This window comes from Neovison vison, chromosome 7, assembly GCF_020171115.1.
Source record: "Neovison vison isolate M4711 chromosome 7, ASM_NN_V1, whole genome shotgun sequence".
Taxonomy (NCBI): Eukaryota; Metazoa; Chordata; class Mammalia; order Carnivora; family Mustelidae; genus Neogale; species Neogale vison.
The window spans coordinates 102,659,682-102,685,842 of record NC_058097.1 but is presented as its reverse complement, the minus strand read 5'-3'; the positions used below and the strand labels follow the sequence as shown (position 1 = coordinate 102,685,842).

General features: G+C 39.6%; 1 protein-coding gene across 1 annotated transcript; it reads left to right on the top strand.

Moving 5' to 3' along the window:
• IL18 (interleukin 18) lies at window positions 1–20,192 on the top strand. The gene is made up of 6 exons (XM_044257831.1): window positions 1–203; window positions 10,638–10,724; window positions 11,531–11,542; window positions 15,751–15,885; window positions 16,659–16,792; window positions 19,864–20,192. Exons 2-6 carry the CDS (start codon window positions 10,646–10,648, stop codon window positions 20,104–20,106), a joined length of 603 nt encoding a protein of 200 aa, XP_044113766.1. The 5' UTR covers window positions 1–203; window positions 10,638–10,645; the 3' UTR covers window positions 20,107–20,192.
• The last annotated feature ends 5,969 nt before the right edge of the window (window positions 20,193–26,161 follow it).

The following is a 26,161-nucleotide window of genomic DNA, read 5'->3' as shown; positions in this document are numbered from 1 at the left end:
CCAGAGGCTTGGTCTCCTGGTAGATGGCAATTAGAACTGACAACCAGCTCGGTCTGCTTTCCAAAGCAGATTTCTGCATTCTCAGCTGCCGGCTTCAGCTGCTGAAGGAACTGCCACCTTTTCCCATCTCCACAGCCTCAAGAAAAGAAAGAGACCTCAAACTTTCCAGATCCCTTCCTCTCGTAGGAAACTGTCAAGCACAGGTAAGAAATATCACTCCTCTTTATTTGGAAATGAGGCATGGTTTAGAAGTAAGTAAGCTTAGAAAAGCGTTCGAGAGCAATTTCAGTCTTCTGACACCACTATGATGGGCAGGGAGTAACAATGCAGGAAACATAGCCAAGTCAGTGTGGAAACTTTTTTGTCTTTTAACTAACATTGGAGTGTATTACTTTTGAGCAAATGTTCTCAAACTGTTTGGTCTTGTGACCTCTTTCCACTCCTAAAAATTACTGAAGACCCTGAAAAAGTTTTGTTTCTCTAGGTTATTTACTGCATTGCAGTCATTTACTGTATTAGAAATGAAAACAGAAAATTTTAAAATAGCAACCTTTTCATTTATTTTAAAATAACAGTAAGCACATCATGGGTTAGCATAAATAGCATTTTAAATTATAGATTAACTATATATTTTTAAAAATCTACTTTGAAGAGTGACATTGTTTTTCATTTTCATGAATCTCTTTATTATCTAGCTTAATAGAAGACAGCTGCATTTCTATCTGCGCTTGCATTCAATCTATGCGATATCACACAGAATGTAGCCTCTGGTAAACTGTCCTGTACACTCCTGAGACAATGAGGTGAAAAAGAAAAATTATATCTTGGAATTATTATGAAAATAGCTTTGACCTCATAAGCCCCTTAAGGATCACTGCTTTAAAAAAGTAGGGGTGCCTGGGTGGCTCGAGCAAGCATCTGCCTTCAGCTCAGGTCATGATTTCAGGGTTCTAGGATCCAGTCCTGCATCGGGCTCCCTGCCCAGTAGAGGGGGGCTCCCTTCCCCTTGCTCTAGCTCACTCTCTCTCAAATAAATAAGTAAAATCATAAAATAAAATAAAATAAAACAAAACAATAAAATAAGCAAGTTCCTCTTCAAAGGGAGTCTTCACTCTGAATCCATGATTCTAAAAGCAAACAAAAAATTTTGCCAGAGATTGATAATCTTTTTTTTTTTTTTTAAGATTTTGTTTATTTATCAGAGAGAGGGAGGGAGAGAGTGAGCACAGGCAGACAGAATGGCAGGCAGAGGCAGAGGCAGAGGGAGAAGCAGGCTCCCTGCCGAGCAAGGAGCCCGATGTGGGACTCGATCCCAGGACGCTGGGATCGTGACCTGAGCCGAAGGCAGCTGCTTAACCAACTGAGCCACCCAGGCGTCCCGAGATTGATAATCTTAATGGAATCTGCATCAAGACCCTAAGCTGGGCTATGTTGAACAAAATTATAGCATTCCCCAGGAGAATTTTATTTCATAAGAAGGAAAGGTTTGAATAAATATCTCTATTTTGAAGTACGAATAACAAAAATTAGGACTTCCTTAAACTCCTCTTTTCTTTTTGCCTACATCCCGCTTTTTCAAGTTCTATTAAATCTTCCTCCACAATATCTTTTTTAACCTAGCTTGTTCATAATATCCCTACCTGAATATTAGGAATTCTTATGTGAATTCCTACATGAATTCTTACAGTCGTGTCATAGCCTGTCTCTATCTTTTTCATAATGCACTTGCCCACTCAGTAATCTGCGTTCCTATTGTCTGCAAGATTAAATTCACATTCTTCAGGGATGCCTGGCTGGCTCAGTCAGAAAAACATGCAACTCTTGATCTGGGGGTCCTGAGTTTGAGCCCCATATTGGATGTAGAGATTTCTAAGAAAAATAAATGTGCTTTAAATAGATAGATAGATAGATAGATAGATAAATTCACATTCTTCTAGTGCCTTCCAAAGCCCTCTCTAACCCCACCCTACACTGAGTTCACTGCAGTCCAGAAAATGGCCGCTCAGTCCATCCTTCACCACAACATTGTTTTAATGGTCACATAAATGTTCTTCCATCTCCTTTTCCATCCATTCAAATCTTAAACATTCTTTAAGGTTAAATTCAATTCTCATTTTCACACAAGGCCATTCCATCTACATCCGTTCCTTTTTGGCTGTTGGCTCTGAGTCTGTATTTAGCCGCTGATTACATATACACCTTTTATCATTAACTGCCTAAATTTTTGCCTAGGTCTTCTTCCATCCTACCTCTGCCACACGCATATGCGTATATTCATAAAATGGCAACATTTTCTCTCTCTCTTTTTTAAAAAGGACAACATTTTCAAGAATAAAATGATTTCTAGAACTGAATAGTTAGGTTTTGATCTTACTGCTATCAAGATGACTATGGGAGTGCCTGGGTGGTTCAGTTGGGGAAGCATCTGCCTTCAGCTCAGGTCATGATGCGGGAGTCCTGGACTCTGTCATCCAGCCAGTGCTGTGCGCAGGCTCCTTGCTCAGCAGGGAGTCTGCTTCTCCTCTGCCTCTCACCCCGCTCATGCTCCGTCTCTCTCTCAAAATAAATAAAACCTTTAAAAAAAAAAAAAAGATGACTACATACCTGATTTTAGGGAATTAGATAATATGCTTTCTCATTACATCCCATGCCTATGCCACAAAATTGTAATTCCACAGCAAGGAGAAACATGATTGCTTTTCAAATTTAAGACAGTTTTACTTTCAATCTAATTGTATGTTTTTTAACTCCTACAACTTAACAACAAGGGCTATATAATAAATATTCAATCAATACATGTTGTGTTAGAACTAGGAGGAAGTGGTTATGAGGATATTTGCCACATATAAATGGTTCTATCCTTGCAGCCTTATCTAGAATCAAGAATTACAGAATGCTGGAGCTGGTTAAGACCTGAAAAATTAACCATTCACTTCTTCTGTTGAAATGAGGAAACTGAGACCCTCAAAATTAAGTGACTTGCCCCAGGCAAGATTGCAAACCTGTGGCCTAATTTCCATCGTGATTTTCTATCATTCACTAGTCTTTGACTAGTTTTCCAGGTCTTGTATAACTAAAATGGTTTTTGTTTCAAAGAACCAATTGCCACTGCATTTTCCTGGGAGGATGGTTCTGAGGTGGTTTGTAACTTTAAAAGAAGAAAAACTCAATAATCTGAGATTTTTAGATGAAATATTCAAAGCATCTTCATCTATGGGAACTATAGTTTTCATAGACCAGAGGTAAGAAAGCAAAGGAACATGGATGACGAAACAAGAGGAAAATTGAGGGGAGAAGTGAAAAGAGGCACAACACTTGTAATCATAGATGTATTGAGATCTAACAAAAAGAGTGGTAAGAAAATAAACACATGAAATAAGAAAGCACTAGAGGAAAAAAAAGAAAGAGGAAGCTTATTGGAGAAGTTACTCTATTTTTTAAATATTTTTTTAAATATTGGAGAAGTTACTCTAATTTTAAAATATATTTCAGGGGCGCCTGGGTGGCTCAGTGGGTTAAGCATCTGACTCTTCTTTTTGGTTCAGGTCATGATCTCAGGGTTGTGAGATCCAGACCCGCATATGGTTCCTCCCTCAGCTTGAGGTCTTGCTTGGGATTCTCTCCCTTTCCCTCTCCCTCCTCCTCTGCCCCTCTCCCCACGCCCTCTCTGTCCCTTTCTTTTTCTCTCGCTCTCTCAAATAAATAAATAAAATCTTTTAAAAAATAAAGTATGCTTCAGATTTTCCTTCTCCTTCTCATTGGCTTTCAGATGGAGTAAAGGTTTTAAGACAGAAAAAATTCTACCAGTCCCTTTACACACTGTTGTCATGGCAACACAGTTTATCATAGCAAACATTTATTCGTTTAACATTTATTGAGCTCTTCATGTGCATAAACTTCTTCTGGGTGTTGAAGATTTAAGAAAAAAAGGACAATCCATCATAAAGAAACTCAGATGGAAGCTGGGCAGACCTATTTGTAATCAAAATAATCTTATTCAGCCATAGTAAGAGCTATTTGAGAAGAGGTAGGTAGAGGGGGGGCACTGAGGAGAGAATGATTAGGTAGAAATAGAGGAGTCAGGGAGGCTTCCCTAGAGAAAATGTTGAGTGGGGACTTAAAAGATGAAGAATGAAGGGTTTGGCAGGCAACAAAAGCAGGAAAGTTATGGTCTGGCAGGAGAAATGACACTGACAACAGTATGTAGTCCAGGAGAGTCTCGAAGCAAGATAACCAAGTCAAGGAGTACTAAAATAGAAGATACTGGAAGTGATGAGGGCTGGATTTAAAACAGTGCTGGTGGGCGTCAGAATGGCTAAAATTAACAAGTCAGGAAACAACAGATGTTCCGCAAGGACGCAGAAAAAGGGGAACACTTTCATACAGCCGGTGGGAATGCAAGCTGCTACAGTCATTCAGGAAACAGTATGGAGGTTCCTCAAGTTAAAAATAGAGCTACCGGGATGCCTGGGTAGCTCAGTTGGTTGGGTCGCTGCCTTCGGCTCAGGTCATGATCCCAGAGTCCTGGGATGGAGTCCCACATCGGGCTCCTTGCTCGGTGGGGAGCCTGCTTCTCCCTCTGCCTCTGCCTGCTACTCCGTCTGCCTGTGCTCGCTCGCTCTCTCTCTCTGACAAATAAATAAAATCTTAAAAAAAAAAAAAGAGAGCTACCATAGGACCCAGCAATTGTAGTACTGGGTATTTATCCCAAAGATACAAATGTAGTGATCCAAAGGGGCACCTGCACCCCAATGTTTATAGCAGCAATGTCCGCAATAGCCAAACTATTGGCTGAGATGTCCATTGACGGATGAATGGATAAAGAAGATGTGGTCATATATACAATGGAATATTACTCAGTCATCCAAAAAAAAAAAAAAGAAATTTTACCATTTGTAATGACACAGATGGAACTAGAGGGTATTATACTAAGTGAAATAAATCGATCAAAGAAAGACAATTATCATGTGATTTCATTCATATGCGAAATTTAAGAAACAAAACAGGATCACAGGGGAAGGAAGGAAAAATAAAATAAGACAAAATCAGAGAGAGAGAAAAACCACAAGAGACTTAACTCTAGGAAACATCTGAGGGCTGCTGGAGGGGAGGTGGTTGGGGGGGATAGGTAACTGGGTGATGGGCTTTAAGGATGGCACATGCTGTAAGGAGCACTGGATGAGTCACTAAACTCTACCTCTGAAACTTATACTATATGTTAATTAATTGAATTTAAATTTAAAAAATAACTTGATTAGTCATTAAAACTAATTAATTACTTTAAAAAAACAGCTGGTAGAGGAGAGAAGATATCAAATTCTAAAGATATTTCTGAGTTATAATCTATAATTTTTTTTAAAGAGATTTTATTTATTTATTTGACAGAGAGAGATCACAAGCAGGCAGAGAGAGAGAGAGAAGGAAGCAGGCTCCCGGCCGAGCAGAGAGCCTGATGCGGGGCTCGATCCCAGGACCCAGGGATCATGACCTGAGCCGAAAGCAGCGGCTTAACCCACTGAGCCACCCAGGCGCCCCATAATCTATAATTTTTAAGAGGTAGTTTAGACAAAGGAATGGAGGACTCCCAGGTTTCCATTTGGGACAGGTACTTGGGCATGTTTTGGAAAGTAATTCCTTAATATATCCTGCACTTGGACTGTGGGTCTGGAGCCAGAAACTGAAATTTGCAAGTTATATACCCCTCCGCCCCAACTAGCTACCACCCTCTCTCTACGCTTCAGAGCTAGACTCCCTAAAAGAATACTTCGTATTTGCTGTCTTACCTCACATCCCATCCTGCCCCACCCCTTCTGCCCTAGATCTTTGTCAGCGTGCCTCTGCTCCCTCCACATTCCCCACTGGGACTCCTTAACTTCTTAACAGCCAAATTCAGTGAGCAAGTTTGAGCCCGTCAGTTTCTGATCTCAAGCAGTTCTTCTTTAAAGCTCCTTTCTCCCTTGCCTTCTATGACACTTCTCTCAGGTATTTGCAAAACTGAACACATTTTCTACGTAAGCCTGTCAGTCTCTTTTTTCTTAGTTATAATAAGGTAACCACTCAACAAACTACCCAAGCCAGCAACTTTGAAGTCATCTGCAGTTCCTCCTTCCATTTGACCTATAACCAATCAGCTAAAAAATCCTGCAGGTAAATATCCTTTCATCCCCACAGAAACTACCTTAGTTTACAGCTTCATCAACTGGTACTTTAACTGTCGAAATTACTTCTGAGGTGGTTTTCTGGCTTCTGTCCTGTCTTGCCCATAGAATCCATCCTCCACACCGCTGCCAGGGAGAGCTTTTTATTTTTATTTATTTATTTATTTTTAAGATTTTATTTATTTATTTGACAGAGAGAGATCACAAGTAGGCAGAGAGGCAGGCAGAGAGAGAGGAAGGGAAGCAGGCTCCCCACCAAGCAGAGAGCCTGATGTGGGGCTCGATCCCAGGACCCTGAGATCATGACCTGAGCCGAAGGCAGTGGCTTAACCCACTGAGCCACCCAGGCGCCCCAGGGAGAGCTTTTTAAAACATAAATTTGACCATGTCTTTCTCCTACTAAAGGACATAGGTATTTTTTTTTTTTTTTCAGAAGAGCAGTTCAAATTATTTAGCCTATTTAAGCAAGGCTTTTTTTTTTTTTTTTAAGATTTTTTATTTATTTATTTGACAGAGATTACAAGTGGGCAGAGAGGCAGGCAGAGAGAGAGGAAGGTAAACAGGCTCCCCACTGAGCAGAGAGCCCGATGTGGAGCTCGATCCCAGGACCCTGAAATCATGACTTGAGGCGAAGGCAAAGGCTTATTAACACACTGAGCCACTCAGGCGCCCCAAGCAAGGCCTTTACAATCTGACTCTTCTTTGGGAGCTTTTGTCAAACTGAACTACACAGCAAGTTGCATTTTATGTGAATTGAACTACGCATAATCAACTCATACAATATAAAAATAATACTCTTACTTTACAGGCAAAATGAAAATATGTCAAGTCCCCCAAATTAGTTCATCTAGAATGACACGATTTCAGAGCTGGTACTTTAAGTGAGTTGTGAATTGTTTAACACTCTTGACACACCTAAGTGTCTCTTATACCTGACAGAATTAGCTACTTCCATGTCAATATTATGTAAGCTAGGCTATTCTTTAAATATCCCAGAAGGTCTTGAGACGTACTGGTTACTGTGACACTGTTTTTTAAATGTTCGCTATTCCTGGGGCGCCTGGGTGGCTCAGTCGGTTAAGCGTCTGCCTGTGACTTGGGTCATGGTCCCTTGGTCCTGGGATGGATCCCCATGTCAGACTCCCTGCTCAGCGGGGAGCCTGCTGCTCTCTCTGCCCCTCTTCCCCCCTTGTGCTTTCCGTCTCTCTCTCTGTCTGAAATAAATAAATAAAATCTTCAAAAAAAATGTTCACTACACTCATAATTTTAAATATCTTTATATCTGATAGTAATGATATCAAAGTGCTGAGGAGTATTGTTACTGCTTGTGCTGAGAAGCACCTCCAGATAAATAAGTTGGAAAAACAGGTGCAAGAAAACAATGGTAAAAGGGCCAAAGTACAATCATGATAGAATATATGGAGAGAGCACTACGCAAAGCATAATTCAACTGAGAAAGTTGAAACAAAGAAAGAAAGAATACACCTTGGTTGTTGTACATTTGTGTACTCCAAGGATATCTCTTTACATATATTTCTATTTATTCTCAGGGAAAATTTAATCTTTTTTTAAAATTTATTTATTTGACAGGCAGAGATCACAAATAGGCAGAGAGGCAGAGAGAGAGAGAGGAGGAAGCAGGCTCCCTTCTGAGCAGAGAGCCCGACGCGAGGCTCGATCCCAGGACCCTGGGATCATGACCTGAGCCGAAGGCAGAGGCTTTAACCCATTGAGCCACCCAGGCGCCCCGAAAATTTAATCTTGAACTTGTGAGATCTTCAAAAATGCTTTTCTTCTTGTAAAATGGGGCTGCATTTGCATTAACTACAGTAAAAGCTCCAAATAAGCCTTGTTCTCTCAGAATTCCCTGCTTGCTGGCTTTTGCTCACATGGTTCCCTCTTTGTGAAAGCGCTTCCCCTGGCCTTGAAAATGCCTGTCTCTCTTATAAGCCAACACAATTATCACGTCCCCTAAGAAGTCTTCCTCAACACTGCCAGGCAGACAGAGGATCTCTTATAAATCCAGCTCTTATAGCATTCATACTGTTTTGCAATTGTTTATATATTTGTCTTTCACCAGACTCTGTGTAATTGGAGGGTAGGTATTATGTTTTGTCAGCTTTCTAGCTCCATTACTGCCACACAGTGCATGCTTGATAATTAACTGATGATTTCAAATATTGTGTAATATTATTTTTAAAGGTAACAGTGTCCTCTAAATCTATTCACTCATTGACTGAATACTGCCTGTAGTAAACATAAGTAATTTCATCCAATTCCTGCATGTACTACTTAGTAATTCTCAGGTAAATCATTTTCCAAAAATATGAGGGCATTACATAATATTAAAGTTTGTAGAGAAGATCACCTAGCCATTATTTCATATGCTTGTATGTTATATATCTGTATAAATTTGATAACTATCCACATTTGTATGTGTATAAGGATAGATTAATATAATTTTATAATAGGATAGGGTAGGATAAAGGATAGATTAATATAATATAATTTTATAATAGATTAATATAATATAATTAATATAATATAGATTAAACTGATGAATAGCTACCAACCGACAAGTGTCTTAGGTTAACTTAATTTGGATTAAGTTTTTTTTTTTTAAGATTTTTTTTTTAATTTATTTGACAGACAGATCACAAGTAGGCAGAGAGGCAGGCAGAGAGAGAGAGGAGGAGGAGGCAGGCTCCCTGCTGAGCAGAGAGCCCGATGTGAGGCTCGATCCCAGGACCCTGGGATCATGAAGGCAGAGGCTTTAACCACTGAGCCACCCAGGCGCCCCTGGATTAGGTTTTTTAACTGAGTTTTAATTTCCTGCTTCTTCTACCATATATATCTGGCCTCAGCAGACTATGCCAGAAAAATATTCGACCCAGTGTACTATCTAGGAGCTTCGATTTAAATACCTATAAATACCAATGACAACTGTGACCCAAGTACCTGCCTTAGAGTTAGAGCCCCAACCATAACTACCCTCAAGAACCCAAAGTACTGCTGAACTCTGGAGTAGAGCCTCTTAATCATTTCTGTGCCGCGGACCCTCATGGACAATCCTAAGTTTATGGACCCCTTCTCAAAATAAAGTTTTTACATGCATAACATTAAATACTTAAGATTATAAAGAAAACCTATTATACCAAAATGGGGTTATCAAAAAATTAGCAAATTTTGTTATAGTATATGTGTGCTTCCTTATTAACACATAAGTCACAAAATCTACTGGTAGGACCAATAACTTCTGTATATTTCAAAACAGAAAGGCGTTTAAACCCTATTTCAAGATCTCAAGATAATACAATAGGAAATATGTACTTCTATTGGTGACACTACAGGTATTGCTATTAATATGTTTGTTCCCTACACCATAATGGAAGGAACTGCTAAATTTCCGTTAGAAGTTGGTGAAAATAAATATGTAATTTTTTTTCATATTCACGTTCAGAAATTTCCCAGATAGAGAATGCTTACTTCACAGACACAGGTCTGGAAGGGTACACACTAGACGGGTGGGGTGGAGTAAGGTGGGGCGAAGGAGAAGAGCAAAAAGAAGTTTTAACATTTTCAAATTCTAAATTATTTGTTGTTGTTTTTTTACAGAAATACTATATATTTATGTATTCCTTGTGGAAAAAGCATAGTATAACCCAAACTCCAGGTCGAAAGCTACTGCTGCATAGGGAGGAAGAGGGCCACGAGATGCCAAGCCCTTCAGCCTCCTCCCACCACGACCCCCACCACCCTACCCTCACTGCCGGGAGGAAACACTGTTTTTGTCATTGTCTCACCTTTAGCACTTTGACAGTGAAGTCACAAACCTTCAATCTCCCATGCATATGAACCCATTGGTTGAAAGACAGAGATAGAGCCAATCCACAGTTAAATGATAGGCATCCTGTGTTTATATTGATAATATATTCCCTCAAGATACTAGGACAATATTTCAGTTCAGTAGTGGACCACTTATCTACCCTTTATAATTCTGTCTCATGAGAAGATGCTTTCTAGATTCCAAATATCTTGATGGTTTGCAAGAGAATATCTGAACATGTGGGGGCGCCTGGGTGGCTCAGTTGGTTGAGCCTCTGCCTTCCACTCAGGTCATGATCTCAGGGTCCTGAGATCAAGCCCCGTGTCGTGTCGGGCTCTCTGCTCAGCGGGGAGCCTGCTTCCCCCGCCCTCTCTCTCTGCCTGCCTCTCTGCCTACTTGTGATCTCTCTCTCTCTGTCAAATAAATAATTTTTTTTTAAATTTTTCAAAAAAAAAAGAACATCTGAACAAACATGTGTATTCATAAGCCAAAGACCTGAGCATTTATTAAATGTCCAAAGTGTTCATCGGCATACTAGGTGATACACTGACTTTTGAATTGGGAGTAGTACAAGGCAGTAAGTAGTAAAGGGTTCTTTTTGTGTAAATGGAACAACCACTACCTTTTCACAGATGATGCTTTGCTTTCATTAGGAATAAAGATGGCTACTAACCCAGTAGAAGACAACTGCATCAACTTTGTGGGAATGAAATTTATTGACAATACACTTTACTTTGTAGGTAAGCCTAAAGCCATAGGCCAAATAAGGGTTCAGATAAATGTATGCAGCTAGAAAAGATGTGTGAGGTGAACTCTTAAGTGCTTCTTTTTCTGTCACCAAATTCCACTGTAATACTAATGATGCTCTTCTCTGGAAAGAAAAAAAATGGGCTTCTAGAAATTAGCCACAATATGTCCCACATTCTAGCACCTCATGCTACCACATGTCCTGGCTCTTTAGTTAACAGTAGCCAACTCATAAGGTGGCTTCAGGTGCACATCATGAAAATCCCACAGAACTGGGCACATTCAGGGAATATAATTTCCCAAAACAAACTGGCAAATCATATAAGAAATACCTTACATCTAGAGTTCTGTAAGTGAGTTATACCATTTTATGTAAATATATTTGAAATATAAAAACAGATTCTAATGATTAATCTTTGATGGGCAGTTTGGCTTCACTTGAAAGGCTGGCTTCATCTGAAAGCTTCATAGAAAGTCCCTACGTGACTTCCCACTTCAACAATCAACTTAAGAGTAAATCTATCATTTTATAAAACTTCCTTTTAACTGAAAATTTGAATTTATAAACCCTAGATATAGGTCTTATATCTAATTTACCTGAGAACACACTAAATCTAATGAGCTTCATTTTATGGGACCTTTGGGATGATTATATAATATTACTTGTGGAGGCCTACAAAGGCCATCATTGGTAAAATAGGGGTTAAATATTGGGAGAGTAATGAAATGGTAGGGTAAAAGATATTCTGAATTGAAATATAGAATTTAACGTATTTTGTTTCTCTTTTTCCCCCTTTAGCTGAAAATGATGGTAAAGTATAAATTTGTTTCTCTATCTTTGTAAAATAGGTAACTACTTTAGAAAGCATCTCTCAGACACATCCATATCATTACTCTCAGCTGAGAGAAACTGGTACAGTTTCAGTATATTTGAGAGGCGAATCTTCCCACAGAAGAATGTGGGCTCCATAGCATTGCCTTGGAATAAAGATGACCATAAGGGATACAAAGAAGAACTTCCCCCAAAATATGCTGCTTTCTACATCTTAGGAAATTCTCTAGCTCTTAGAGTCTACAAAGTAGACTTCACCTGTTACACAGATCCTGAGATTAGCAGGAAGTTATGAATTTTCTGGAGGAAAAAGGGATTGAAGAAGAGAATTGTCCAAAATCATGAGAATCCTCCTTCTTCAACCCTCTTTCTCGGAAATGCTTTGGGAGGAAACCTCGGAGGCTCCCAGGGGCAGAGAATTCTGGAAATAGAGGAGATGGGGAAGGGTAGAGCAAGCAGAACTGTGAGGCTGAGTCATTGTGTCTTATTAAGATGTGGATGCACCCACTCCTTGTCCTGGCATTCAGGTAAGATCATACCCATGTCTGGCCTGTGATCCTCTAACATACTCCCAGATTATTAAAGCCCTTTAGTTTCTCATGCTTTTCCTTAAAAATATCACTTTTCCCATTCTTAAGGTGACCCTTACTGGACTAGAAATAGAAGATAGCTTCTTTTTGGGGGGATTAAAAAAAGATATTTTTTTCATGTTTCCTTTATTCCCCCAGCTTTATTGAGATATAATTGACATATAATTCGTCGTGTTTCTTAAAGACTCCCCTACTCTCCTTTTATTTAATTCAATACATATTGGCATCTGTAGCCCAGGCACTAGGTTAAGCAGTAGGTTACAATGGTGAACAAAACATGGTTCCTATGGGAAGAAGCAGGCACATCACAAAGGCAGTTGGAATATGGTATATCGAGTTTACAAAGGCACAGGATGCTATGGGAACACATAGAAGGGGCACCTAATTCAGTCCATTAGATTCTGGGACGGACATTTTGAAGGAGGGACAGATTTGAAGAGTGAATCAGAGTTAGCCAGAGAAAGTATTCGAGACAGGAAGAAGACCACATGCAAAGGCCAAGATATGAAAGGAAGGATGGCACCTATGGGGAATAAAAGTAACGTAGAATGGGAGTAGGGGAATGGAGTGAGAAGAATAATAAATAGGATGCAGATAAAGGTTCTCTTATTCCAAGATGGGGAATTCGGATCTTATCTTTGGGATAATGGGGACTCATTATATGATCTGGAATACAGAGTAGTTTGCCATTAAAAAAAGAGATCCAAATATACAGTAACTGAATAAGATAGAAAATGCTTCTGTCAAACACAAGTCCAAGTAGGTAGTTCAGGATTAGTATGGCTAGAGAACGTCTGATGATGTTGAGATCTCAAGTTTCTTTTCTCGTTATTCTGGCATCCCTTAGCTGTTGAACTCACTCACATACTTGAAAGGCTTTATCGCACTTCCTGGGTCCATATCCCAGCTGGCAAGAAAGGGTTCAAAGTAGGAGGAAGACAGCCCCGTTTCCTTGAAAGGCTCTACTTGGAAGTCATACACATCAATTGTACTCATTCCATCCTTTAGAATCTAGTCATGTGGCCACACCAACTTCGAGGAAATCTGAAAATATGATCTTTATTCTGGGCGGCTATGTGCCTCATTAAAATTCAGAGATATCGGGATCATCTCTCTGAATTTTAACTTTAATTAAAAGTGAATTATAATTGCTCTGGCTTCAGTATAAAGAATTGAGGTGTGGACCGAAAGGGGGGATACCGATTACGAGGCTACTGCTGCAGTCTCTGTAAGAAATGATGGTAACATGAATTAAGGTAGGCACCATGGGTCAGTGAAGAGCTGTGGAGAGATTCAACAGGATGTGATTAGGGCTAGATTTAGGAGATGGAGAGAAAGACAGAGGCTCCATTTTTTCACTTAGGCAGTTTGTACCATTCCACTAAATAGGATACACAAAAGGAAGAGCAAGGTACAGAGGTATGTGGAGCAAAGAGGAAGACAAAAATTTAGTTTTGGATCTTATCTGTGGGACATACTAGTGGAAATGTCCAGGAGCCTCTTGGACATATGGTTCAGAGCTCAGGATGAAAATCTGAGCTGGTTATATAGATGTAGGAGACTTATGCATAGAAATGGCATCTGAAGCTACAGGAATAAAAAGACAAATCAGAGGAAATGTGTAGAGGGGAAAAGTAAAAGCCAAGGACTAAACTGAGGAAATACCTACATTTAAAGGATGCAGTAGAAAAATAAAATAGTAATAATCTGGGAGTATGTTAGAGGGTCACAGACCAGACATGGGTATGATCCTACCTGAATGCCAGGTAAAGTAAAGAACAGAGCAGAGTAACCAAAAAGGAAGGAGAAAAACCAAGAGAATGCCACAGAATCCCAGGAGAGCCTTTCAAGCTAGAGGTCATAGGCACCCTGCTGGATTTTGTAGCCTTGAAAACCAATGGCTGGAAAGTCTCTATTACATTCAGCAACAGGAAATTAGGCAACCTCCTCAAATGCAGTTTGATGGAGAAATGGAGGCAGATGGGAGAAATGGGGGGTTCAGTGGGTTAAGTGTCGGACTTCGGCTCAGGTCATGATCCCAGTGTCATGTGATGGAGCCCCGTGTGGGGCTCCCTGCTCAGCCAGGAGTCTACCTCTCCCTGTCCATCTGCCTCTCACCCAGCTCATGTTCTCTTTTGCTCTATCTCAAATAAATAAATAAAAGCTTTTTAAAAAAAGAAAAAGAAATGGAGGCAGACTGCAATTAGTGGAAGAGCAAATGGCAAGGAAGTGACACAGACAACTCTTGCCAGAAGCATGACTATTAAAAGGAAGAGAGATACATGGCCAGCTACAGAGGGAATATTGTTGATAGAGAAATTTTAAATCTCAAAGTGAAAAGAGCTTTATGTTTTTCTTATTATAAAAATAATATGCTTATTATAAATAATTTTTAGGCAATGAAGTGAAGAATAAGAAAAATAAAAACATGAAAATAATCCAGAAATAATCATTGCTACCATTTTGATCCAATAGTCCCACACATCTTTCAGTACATGTCATACTATACACCTAAGCTGCTTTTTCTAATTTAAACACACATGTGCATCTTTCCATAGCAATGAATAATTAAAATTATATTCAATTTGTGATCTTCCATAGTAAGGGCCTCTCAAGATGTTTTTGATTAATCCCCAATTGGCGGCATTTAAATTGTTTCCAGTTTGTTGCTATTGTTAACAATGCTCCTACAAGCAGTTGGGTACTGGAATATTTATGCATTTGCCTGATTGTTTCTTTAGAATAAGATATAGGAAGTCACATGGCCGGGTTGGTAGAAGACAGAGGATGATTGGTAAATCAAGGTTTCAGTAGAAGACACATACGGAGCACAGAAGGGGAAGGGGTCAGCCCTGGACACCAGAAGGGTCACTTTTTCCATATTTTCCCTTGGTGACAAGAAGGGCAGTGGAAATAACTCGGGGTGCCACAGTTACACTTGTAATTGGAGTGGCAGGAAATCATCTGCTGAAGTGAAAGCAGAGGTGACGGTGTAGAGAGACTTAGAAGACAGGAGAAGATTTGGGACTGCAGGTCTGGACTACAGAAGAGTACTAAACTGGAACAGAAAGGAAGTGTTGACAATCGGTAAATTTGTGACGACACCAATTTGTACATGTGTATAATTGTTCACTGGCAAAGCTCGGCAGCCAGGTGTGGGGTTTTGTAGTTGGAGGACAAATAAATTCTGTATTTAAGATACTGGCAAAAGGGTAGATAAAATGATGAGCCATGAGGTCCAGGCTGCATAGAGAAGAAAGGGAAGATAGGAAGAGGTTAGACAGGGAGAAAATGTAAGAGGCAGGGGGACTCTGAAGTAGAGGAAAAGCTTAAGAAAGCTAAAAGGATGGGAGATTGTGGTTAGAAAATAGGATATTTGACTATAAGACTGTAGAGGAAGAGTAGTTCTGGGTGATAACAAGAAGTGGGGTGTGCTTTTGGAAGTGGGTTAGAAAACACCGTGCAACGTTGCCCTAGCTGCTTCTGTACCAGAAGATTACAATTAGTAGCTATTGAAAACTGAAACATACAGTATGCTTATTTGTAAATTTAGAGGGGAAAAACACATTTTTAAATGAAATTTAATGTGCATTGTAGACAACCTGGAATCAGATTACTTTGGCAAGCTTGAACCTAGATTGTCTATCATACGAAATTTGAACGACCAAGTTCTCTTCGTTAACGAGGGCAATCAACCAGTGTTCGAGGATATGCCTGATTCTGACTGTACAGGTATTATTTTTTAACACATATTTCTAATATAAAAGTGATAAGCTACTTCTTCCCATTCCATTTAACTTCCTCTGTTTTTCTATGATAGTCCTAATCCTCAGATGAAAAGTCCTAGGAGCAGTAATAATTTCATTCACAGGAAACTTAATAGGGTATTGCACATTTTTGGGGGGCTGGGGTGAAAAATTGATGCAATAAAGACATTGCTAAGGGTCATGCTGTGAGCTTACATGTGGATCACCAACCCCTTCACTGTAATTGCATTAACTAGGATCTCTACATGGACCCCTGGTACCTGCTGCTTATAGCTGAAATTGCTGATGGCATTTTCAAAACTCAAAATTAAAAATAAAACACAAGCATTTCAAGTTCAGTCTGTCTTACACCAGAAATTTAGAGTGCCTTACGAAGGGAATCAGTTCACTGGGCCTTCCAAGGTCTGAATTCCAAATATCAGAGTTGAGGCAGAGTTGAAACAGTGGAGGTGTACTTTTGAAAAAAAAAACCTAAATGTTTACCATAACATATTTTTTTTAATGTTCTATTTAGCATTTGAAAGTTAAAAACAATCTTTTAATGAACTCAAAGTATCTGTACAACCTTCAAAAAGTTGCATGTGTGTTATAATACATATGTGAATGTGTTTTAAAGTTAACTGGCTGAATCTCAGAGTAATGATAATGGGTCTGTTAAGGTTTAGCCTTAGGCTAACTTCCATAAATACTGATTTGCAAAACTTCTTCTAACTTCTCATTTATTAATGTTTGTTTCAGAAAACGCATCCCATACCATATTTATCATAAATATGTATAAAGATAGCCTCACCAGAGGTCTGGCGGTAACCATCTCTGTGATGTGTAACAGAATGTCTACTCTGTCCTGTAAGAACAAAACTATTTCCTTTAAGGTAAGACTGACTTGTTTGAGTCATGTTTGTGTGCAAAATTTAAAAACCCCAATACCCTCAGTCCAAACTTTTATCTAGAACAAGAATAGCAAGAAGCAGAGAAGCCTTAAAATGGAAAGTTACTAATAATTGTCAGACTCTCTAACTTATTGCAATCACATCATGGTTTTTCTGAGCCTGCTGTATGGAGGAACAGGCACAAGACTTGTTTCAGAACCCAGGTCTTCTGAATAATCAACCTATAGATAAAGTAAGAATATAGAGTACAGACATGAATTATCAATATATATTAAAGAATGGCTTGTGGGGTGCCTGGGTGACTCTGTTGTTAAGTGTCTGCCTTTGGCTCAGGTCATGATCCCAGGGTCCTGGGATAGAGCCTGCATCAGGATCCCTGCTCAGTGGGAAGCCTGCCTCTCCCTCTCTACTCCCCCCTGTTTGTGTTCCTTCTTTCACTGTCTCTCTCCCTCTCTGTCAAATAAATAAATAAAACTTAAAAAAGAAAAAAAAAGAAAGAATTTCACCTTTAAAAAAAAAAAAAAAAAAAGAATGGCTTGTGACTTTCCACAATGAGTCCTGCCACACAGAATGAAGCCAACTGTCCTTCTGTAAGCCTTCTCCTTTGTAAATTATGATGATATTTTAATCCTTAATAATTTCATTCCTGCTTCTTTTTTTTTTAAAGATTTTATTTATTTATTTGACAGAGAGAGATCACAAGTAGTCAGAGAGGCAGGCAGAGAGAGAGGAGGAAGCAGGCTCCCTGCTGAGCAGAGAGCCCGATGCGGGACTCGATCCCAGGACCCTGAGATCATGACCTGAGCCGAAGGCAGCGGCTTAACCCACTGAGCCACCCAGGCGCCCCTCGTTCCTGCTTCTTGGCCTAAATCTTAGCTATATCCTTCAGCTTTCAATCGATGTATGTTATTTTCTTATTTATTTTTAAATAAATAAATAAATTTTAACATGGGACTTGAACTCACAACCCTGAGATCAAGACTCAAGCAGAGATCAAGAGTCAGATGCTTAAATGACTGAGCCACCCAGGTACCCCATTTATGTATGTTATTTTTAAGTTCTCTCAGACTTACTAGTGCACTTGGGAGAGGATCAAACTAACAGATGTTATGTCAAGCTTACCTTCCCCTGGGTTCAGATTCAACTCCTCCTGATGTAAAGAATACCTTAGGCCCTTGGAGTCCTCAAGTTTCGCCAGGTAGGGCTTTCCGAATTGAGAGTTCTCCAAAGTCACTGGGATTGTTTCCACATCCATTTGTTGGGCACCTTCCCTATGAGAGCTGTGAGTAGCAACACTAAAGCCAAGGAGAGCTCCTGCCCCAAGATTTCCTTGCCTCTGTTCTGGAATAGGGCACTGAACTAGTTAGAGTTCACCTAGTCTACCTATCCACCCCTCCACCTTCAACTATAACTTTCCACACTAGGTTTGAACTAAAAGGTTTATCTCTCTCTAGTATTTCTACAGCTTTTGAAGTGTTAGCTAAGGATGATTTATCACTTATACATTAGACTTTAGCTTAGTCCCAAATTGGCTCTCCCAGGTTAGGTCTCCCTAAATTCTGGTATATGGACAGCTGCAGATGAGCTGGGGTGAGCTAGTTTGTATTGTCATCAGTTAAGGACTCTCACTGGTTGACAAAGGACAAAGGTCAAGAGTTAGAACTATAAATTCCACAACTGACTGAGAAGTTTGGAGGTACCCCTGCCCAGATTCTTTCAGGCATCTTGGGAGGATGCTGGAATGCTATTTTGGGTCTGGAGGTCTCTCCATCAGTCCTTAGGATAATGGTAACCTTTGCTATCAGGGGGTCAAAATTAAGCTCAAAATGTCTGCTAGCTCTGGAATTAATATGGAAAGAAACTTGGGTGGTCCTTACATTTTCTAGTCCTGAAAAGCAGGTATGATGTACTCATAGGAAGAGTGCAGGCCATACTGTCAGTTGAGTGACCAGCAGGATTATAGTGTCAAGTAATCTAGCTATCCTTGAGAAAACCCTCTGTTGTTACTGAAGGACACAGGAATCAGCATTTGGTTCAGGGCAAAGCCCAGCCCATTTCAGGATAGAATTTCAGGACTACTGCAGGACTAGAGTAGTTGGCAGTGAAAAAGTGCTGTCTAAGCCAATAAGCAGGGTTAAACTGGAACAAAGGACGTAACCCTAGTACAATTCAGTCCCAGGCTCCACGGAAGAAAGAAAGCTGAGATGCCTGCCACCTTCTGCCTCTCGCACGTTTGGCTCAGATACAAGAGCTAGCCTATGCCTAGGGGCGGAGGTCATCACTGTCTTTAGCCCAAACAGCTGGTCTCTGCTAGAATTCTACTTCCTCTTGACCAGATATGGACTCCACTGGGAGAGAGGAGAAAAAGCAGCTCTCCAATGGGTAAATTGGGAGAAACCTCAGGCCTAAACCTGAATGTGCATTCAATGGTGGGAAAAGCCAGAGTGAACAGGGAGAATAGATGGATTAGGAATTAAGAGGAAAAGAGATCAGTATTCTTACACTGAAAGGTTTGTTTAACTTTTGAGAATAAAGACTTTTTTTTTTTTAAGATTTTATTTATTTATTTGACAGACAGAGATCACAAGTAGGCAGAGAGGCAGGCAGAGAGAGGGGGAAGCAGGCTCCCTACTGAGCAGAGAGCCTGATGCTGGATCCCAGGACCCTGAGATCATGACCTTAGCCGAAGGCAGAGGCTTTAACCCACTGAGCCACCCAGGTGCCCCAAGAATAAAGACTTCTTTAGCTCTGTGCAGTAATATACTTCAAAATAAACCACACATATTCAAATTGTTCATGTCCTTAAAAAATTAAATAATATTTTTGGGGTGCCTGCGTGGCTCAATGGGTTAAGCCTCTGCCTTCGACCAGGATATGATCTCAGGGTCCTGGATCGAGCCCTACATCGGGCTCTCTGCTCGGCAGGGAGCCTGCTTCCTACCCCTCCTCTGCCTGGTTTTCTGCCTGCTTTTCTGCCTACTTGTGATCTCTCTCTGTCAAATAAATAAATAAAATCTTTTTTTAAAATTAAATAATTTTTTTTTTCTCTACAGGAAATGAGACCTCCAGACAGTATCAGCGACGAAGGGAATGACATCATATTCTTTCAGAGAAGTGTTCCAGGACATGACGATAAGATACAATTTGAGTCTTCATTGTACCAAGGACACTTTCTAGCTTGTAAAAGAGAGAAAGAGCTTTTCAAACTCATTTTGAAAGAAAAGGATGGAAGTGGGGACAAATCCGTTATGTTCACTGTTCAAAACCCCAAGCTAGATATTAAAATCGCAGTTTGAATTTTCTGACTTTTTGTCTTTCAGAAAGGTTGTAAGACTCTGAGCCTGTACTTGTAATAATGAAATAAAGTGAATAATGGTCTCAAGACATACCACTAAGAAATGAATAAAAAGGGGCACCTGGGTAGCTCAGTTGGGTGAGTGCCCGGCCCTTGATTTCAGCTCTGGGCAAGATCTGTTGTGGGATACAGGCCCCCTTGCATCTGGCTGCATACTCAGCATGGGGTATGCTTGCGAATTTTCTCTCTCCCTCTGCCCCTCCCACTGCTCGCACACTTTCTCCCTCACTCCCTCCCTCTCTCTTTCAAATAAATAAAATCCTTAAAAAAATTAGTAAGAAGATTTCACAAAATTGAATTAACTCCTCCTTATCCAGGTTAATAAAATACTTGCATAATACTAAAAGAATGCATAGTTTCAAAACACATTCTACATCGTTAGGTGCAACACAGATGACACTCAACTGAAGAGCTTTCAATCTTTGGGGTTACTGTCCTAATGATAAATAGATGCTGATAGTTGAACTTTCTAATGTTTTAATTAAGAATATCATTAAAACCAACAAGACTTTGTAGAGACCACTTCACTTGACCAATTTCTGCATTTCTTCCAAAGTCAGATTGATCCTGAATCCAGCAACATATAACAAAGCATTATACACTCTGATCCAGTGGCATTCAGCCCAGGAATGTAAAGATCATTTACTATCATAATAAATAAAGGAGGGGCACCTGGGTGGCTCAGTTGGTTAAATGTCTGCCTTCAGCTCAGGTCATGATCAGGGTCCAGGGATTGAGTCCCACATCAGGCTCCCTGCTCAGTGAGGAGCTTGCTTCTCCCTCTCCCTTTGCCACTCCCCCTGCTTGTGTTCTCTGTCTCTCTCTCATTCTGTCAAATGTATAAATAAAATATTTTTAAAAAATAGAATAAAGGGGGGTGCCTGGGTGGCTCAGTGGGGTGCCTGGGTGGCTCAGTGGGTTAAGCTGCTGCCTTCAGCTCAGGTCATAATCCCAGGGTCCTGGGATCGAGCCCCACATCGGGCTGTCTGCTCAGTGGGGAGCCTGCTTCCTCCTCTCTCTCTCTCTCTGCCTGCCTCTCTGCCTACTTGTGATAAATAAATAAAATCTTTTATAAAAAATAGAATAAAGGATAAAACCACACAGTCATCTCAATAGATGCAGAAAAAGCATTTGACAAAGTCCAATTCATAAACATTCTCAAGAAACTTAAAAAAGAAGATAACTTTTTCAGTGTGAAAAAAAAAAACATCTATGAGGGATGCCTGGGTGGCTCAATCAGTTAAGTGTCTCCTTCAGCTCAGGTCATGATCCCAGGACCCTGGGATTGAGGCCCCTTTGGGCTCCCTGCTCAGCAGAGAAGCTGCTTCTCTCTCTCCCCCTCGCTCATGCTCTCTCTCTCTCTCAAATAAATAAGTAAAATCTTTAAAATAAAAAAAAGCACATCTATGAAAAATCTACAGCTGACATCATACTTTTTAAAAATTTCTATATAATTAACATACAGTGTTGTATTAGCTTCAGGTATACAACATAGTGATTCAACAATTCCATATACTACTGAGTGCTCTTCACTGTCAGTGTATTCTTTATCCCCATCACCTATTCCACCCACCCTTGTCCCTGGTCACCACCACTTTGTTCTCTGTACTTTAGAGTCTGAACTTTTTTGGGCTCTTTTTTCTGTGTTCATTTTTTTTGTGTCTTAAATTCCACATATGAGTGAAATAATGTGGTATTTTTCTTTGACTGACTTATTTCACTTAGCATTATACCCTCTAGATCCATCCATCCATGTTGCAAATGACAAGATTTCATTCTTTTTATGGCTGAGTAATATTCCATTGTGTATATATACGACATCTTCTTTATCCACTCATGTATCACTAGACAGTTAGGTTGCTTCTATGTTTGGGGTGTTGGAAAGAATACTATCACAAACATAGAGGGGCAAATATCTTTTTTAATTAGTGTTAACATCATCCTTAATGGTGAAAAATAATACAAGAATGTCAGCTCTTGCAACTTCTATTCAACATTCTACTGGAGGTTCTAGCCTGTACAATCACAAGAAAAAGAAAGAAAAGGAAGAAGTAAAACCATCCTTATTTGCACATAACATGATTCTGTATGTGGAAGATCCTAAAGGGATAGAAGCAAATGCACACAAACCCCTATTAAAAGTAATAAGCACATTGAGCAAAGTTGGAGAATACAAGGTTAATATATGAAAAGGAAATTGTATTTCTAGATATAAGAATGAATAATCTTAAAATAAAAATAAGAAAACATAAAAAAATTAAAAAAATAAGAAAACAATTCCACTCAGATTATTAAGAAGAATAAAATACTTATGAATAAATTTAGCAAAAGAACTGCAAGACTTGTACCCTGAAAATTTCAAAACAATGCTGAGGGGAGTTAACTATGATTTAAATAAATGGAGAAGCATTCCATGTTCAATGATTGGAACACTCAGTATTGTTCAGATGGCAGCTCCCCTCATGTTGGTCTATACATTCAACTCAATTTCCATCAAAATTCCAGCAGGCTTTTTTGCAGAAATTGGCAAACTATATCCAAAATGAATATGGAAATCCAAAAGACAGAACAGCCAAACAATTTTGAAAAAGAACAAAGTTGGAGAGTTTTCATTTCCTAGTTGTAAAATTTAATATAAGCTCCAGTAAGGGACAGTTTGATACTAACATCAAGGTAAACGCAGATCAATAGAAGAGATTTGAGAATTCAGAAATAAACCCTTATATTTATGACCAATTGATTTTTAACAAAGGCAGTTTGAGAGAAAAAGAGTCTTCAACAAATGGTACTGGGACAATAGGATATCAACATGCAAAATGATGAATGTAGACCATTACCTCACACTATATGCAAAAATTAACTCAGAGACATCAGTGTAAGAGCTAACGCTGGGGCACCTGGCTGCCTCAGTCAACAGAACATGCAACTTTTGATCTCAGGGTCCTAAGTTCAAGCCCCATGCTGGGCATAGAGATTACTTTTTTTTTTTTTTCCAAGATTTTATTTATTTATTTGAGAGAGAAAAAGCACAGCATGGGCAGGGGCAGAGGGAGAGGGAGAAGCAGCAGGGAGCCTGAGGCAGGACTCTATCCCAGGACCCTGGGATGGTGACCTAAGCCGAAGGCAGACCCTTAACCAACTGAGCCACCCAGGTGCCCCCAGAGATTACTAAGGAAGGAAGGAAGGGGAAGGGAAGGGAAGGGAAGGAAAGGAAGGAAGGAAGGAAGGAAGGAAGGACTGACTGAAGAAAGCTAAGGCTATAAACCTTGGGTTTATGTCAAAACCTTGAGTTATGCAAAGATTTTTTAGACACAATCCAAGAAGCATGAGCCAATTAAAAAAAAAAGTAAATTGGACTTAATCAAAATTCCAAATTTGGGAGTGAAACTGGGTGAAGGATAATGGGACTACTCTGCACTACCTTTGCAACTTGCTGTGAACCTTAAATTATTTCAAAATCTAAAATAAATATAAAAAACTCTCACTCAAAACACATCATTAAGAAAAGGAAAAGATCAGGGCGCCTGGGTGGCTCAGTGGGTTGAAGCCTCTGCCTTCGACTGAGGGTATGACCTCAGGGTCCTGGGATAGAGCCCCACATCAGGCTCTCTGCTTGGCAGGGAGCCTGCTTCCTCCTCTCACTCTCTGCCTGTCTTTCTGCCTACTTGTGACCTCTATCTGTCAAATAAATAAATAAAATCTTAAAAAGAAAAAAAAAAAAGAAAATGAAAAGATGAGCCACAGAATGGGAAAAAATGTTTGTAAATCACACATGGCAAAAACTTATAACCCGAATATGCAAAGAACTTCTACAACTTAATGAGAAAACAATCTAATTTTTAAATAGGCAAAACATTTGAATAGATATTTCTCCAAAGATGTACAAAGGCTTGTAAGCACATGAAAAGATGCTTAATATCATTAGTCATTAGGAAAATGCACATTAAAACCACAATGAGAAACCACTTCCCCTCTATTAGGATGGCTATGGTCAGAAAGTGTCAAGTGTCAGCAAAGATGTGAAGAAAGAGAAATTTTCATGCACTGCTGGTGGGAATATGAAGTGGAACAGCCACTTTGAAAAACAGTTTTGTAGTTTCTTTAAAAGTTAAATATAGGGACGCCTGGGTGGCTCAGTTGGTTGGACGACTGCCTTCGGCTCCGGTCATGATCCCGGAGTCCTGGGATCAAGTCCTGCATCAGGCTCCCAGCTCCACGGAGAGTCTGCTTCTCCCTCTGACCTTCTCCTCACTCATGCTCTCTCTCACTGTCTCTCTCTCAAATAAATAAATAAAATCTTAAAAAAAAAAAAGTTAAATATAGATTTTTCATATAGAAATTCCATTCCTACATATGAACTCTAGAGAAATAAAACATGTTCACAGAAAGATACGTACATTAACGTTCGTAGCACCATTATTCATAATAGTCAAAACTAGGGAAAGCCCAGATGTCTATCAACTGGCGAAGGACTAAAGAAAATGTGGTATATCCACAATGGAACACCAACACTAATAAAAAAAGGAAAATACAGACACATGCTACCACACGAATGAACTTCAAAAGCACTATGCTAAATAAAAGAAGCCAAACACAAAAGACTAAGTGATATTTACATGGAGTGTCCAGAAAAGGCAAATCCATAATGACAGAAAAGTAAATTCATGTTTGCCTTAGGGTTAAGGGGGGAAATGGGGTTTAGCAGTCAACAGATACAAAGAATCTTATTAGAGAGAAGAAAATGTCCTAAAACTGGATATGGGGATAGGTGTACATTCTGGGGAGGAAACCTCAATTTTCTTCTACCCAGTCTAAGAATTAGACAGTGGGACACCTGGGGGGCTCAGTCAGTTAAGCCTCTGCCTTGGCTCAGGTCATGATCCCAGGGTCCCAGTTCAGCAAGGGCCCTGCGTCTCCCTCTGCCTGCCACTCCTCCTGCTTGCGCTCTCTCTGTCTCTCTCTGACAAATAAATAAATTAAATCTTTAAAAATAAACAGATAAATAAACTGATATGAGACATTAAGAGGAGAAAATCAAATTTCCTTGCATCTGTATGAGGAATCCACACAGACATAACATACCAAAGAGAGTCAAAAAAGATGAGGTATATATGCCATCTGGAACTAAGGAGAAAGGTGTAGGGGTCTGGGACTTCAAAGAGAAGGAAAGCAATTCACAGGCAGATGAAAATGTAAATATTTGGTAAACAAATGTTTGCTGGGCCATTCAGAAACAATAGGACATAGGGAGGAATTTTAATAGGCTGCTGAATTCCTCCCTGTGTACCACCCCTAGTTCATACTGTATTGTAGTTATCAAGGCGAAAGGTCCCTTGCTGGAGCAGGTCCTCTATCCAAACTCCTTTTAGACAATTGGAGGAAAGTCAAAGTTTCTTCTTGAGTGTTTTGAGTCTTGACTGTTTTTGACTTAAAATAATCTGCAGCCAAAGTGGTACATTTTGGGGTGGACTGCCTTTGGTTCCTATCCAACTTGCTAAATCTAAATCTAAATAAAAATCATTGAATCGTATAATTACAATGGGTGAACTTATGGTATGCAAATTAAAACCTCAACAAAGTTTTTTTTTTTTTTTAGGGAAAAAAGTCAGTTTGATCAAATTTGCATATTAACTTAATATTGTTTTTCCTTACTATAAAATCAAGACTTATTCAGTATAGAAATTTTAGAAAATATTAAGGAACAAAAAGAAAAAAAACTTAAACCACCCATCCTTCCACCTTCAGAAAACCACTGCTGTTGTAGCAGAGATCCTAAGTTTTTTCTTTCTATTGGACTGTAAATTGAAAAATAAACCCAAAAACAGAAAACAAAAAACCCCTACTCCTTGCTCTGGACAGAATCTGGTAACCTTTTATACAATCCTCCCAAAAAGATGCAGTTGAAATGTCAGACATGTGAAAATAGAATGCGTGCTGGGTCTGGAGGCAGGAATGGAAAGAGCTGAAGGGCTCTGCATAAGGAAAGAGGGCGCCCT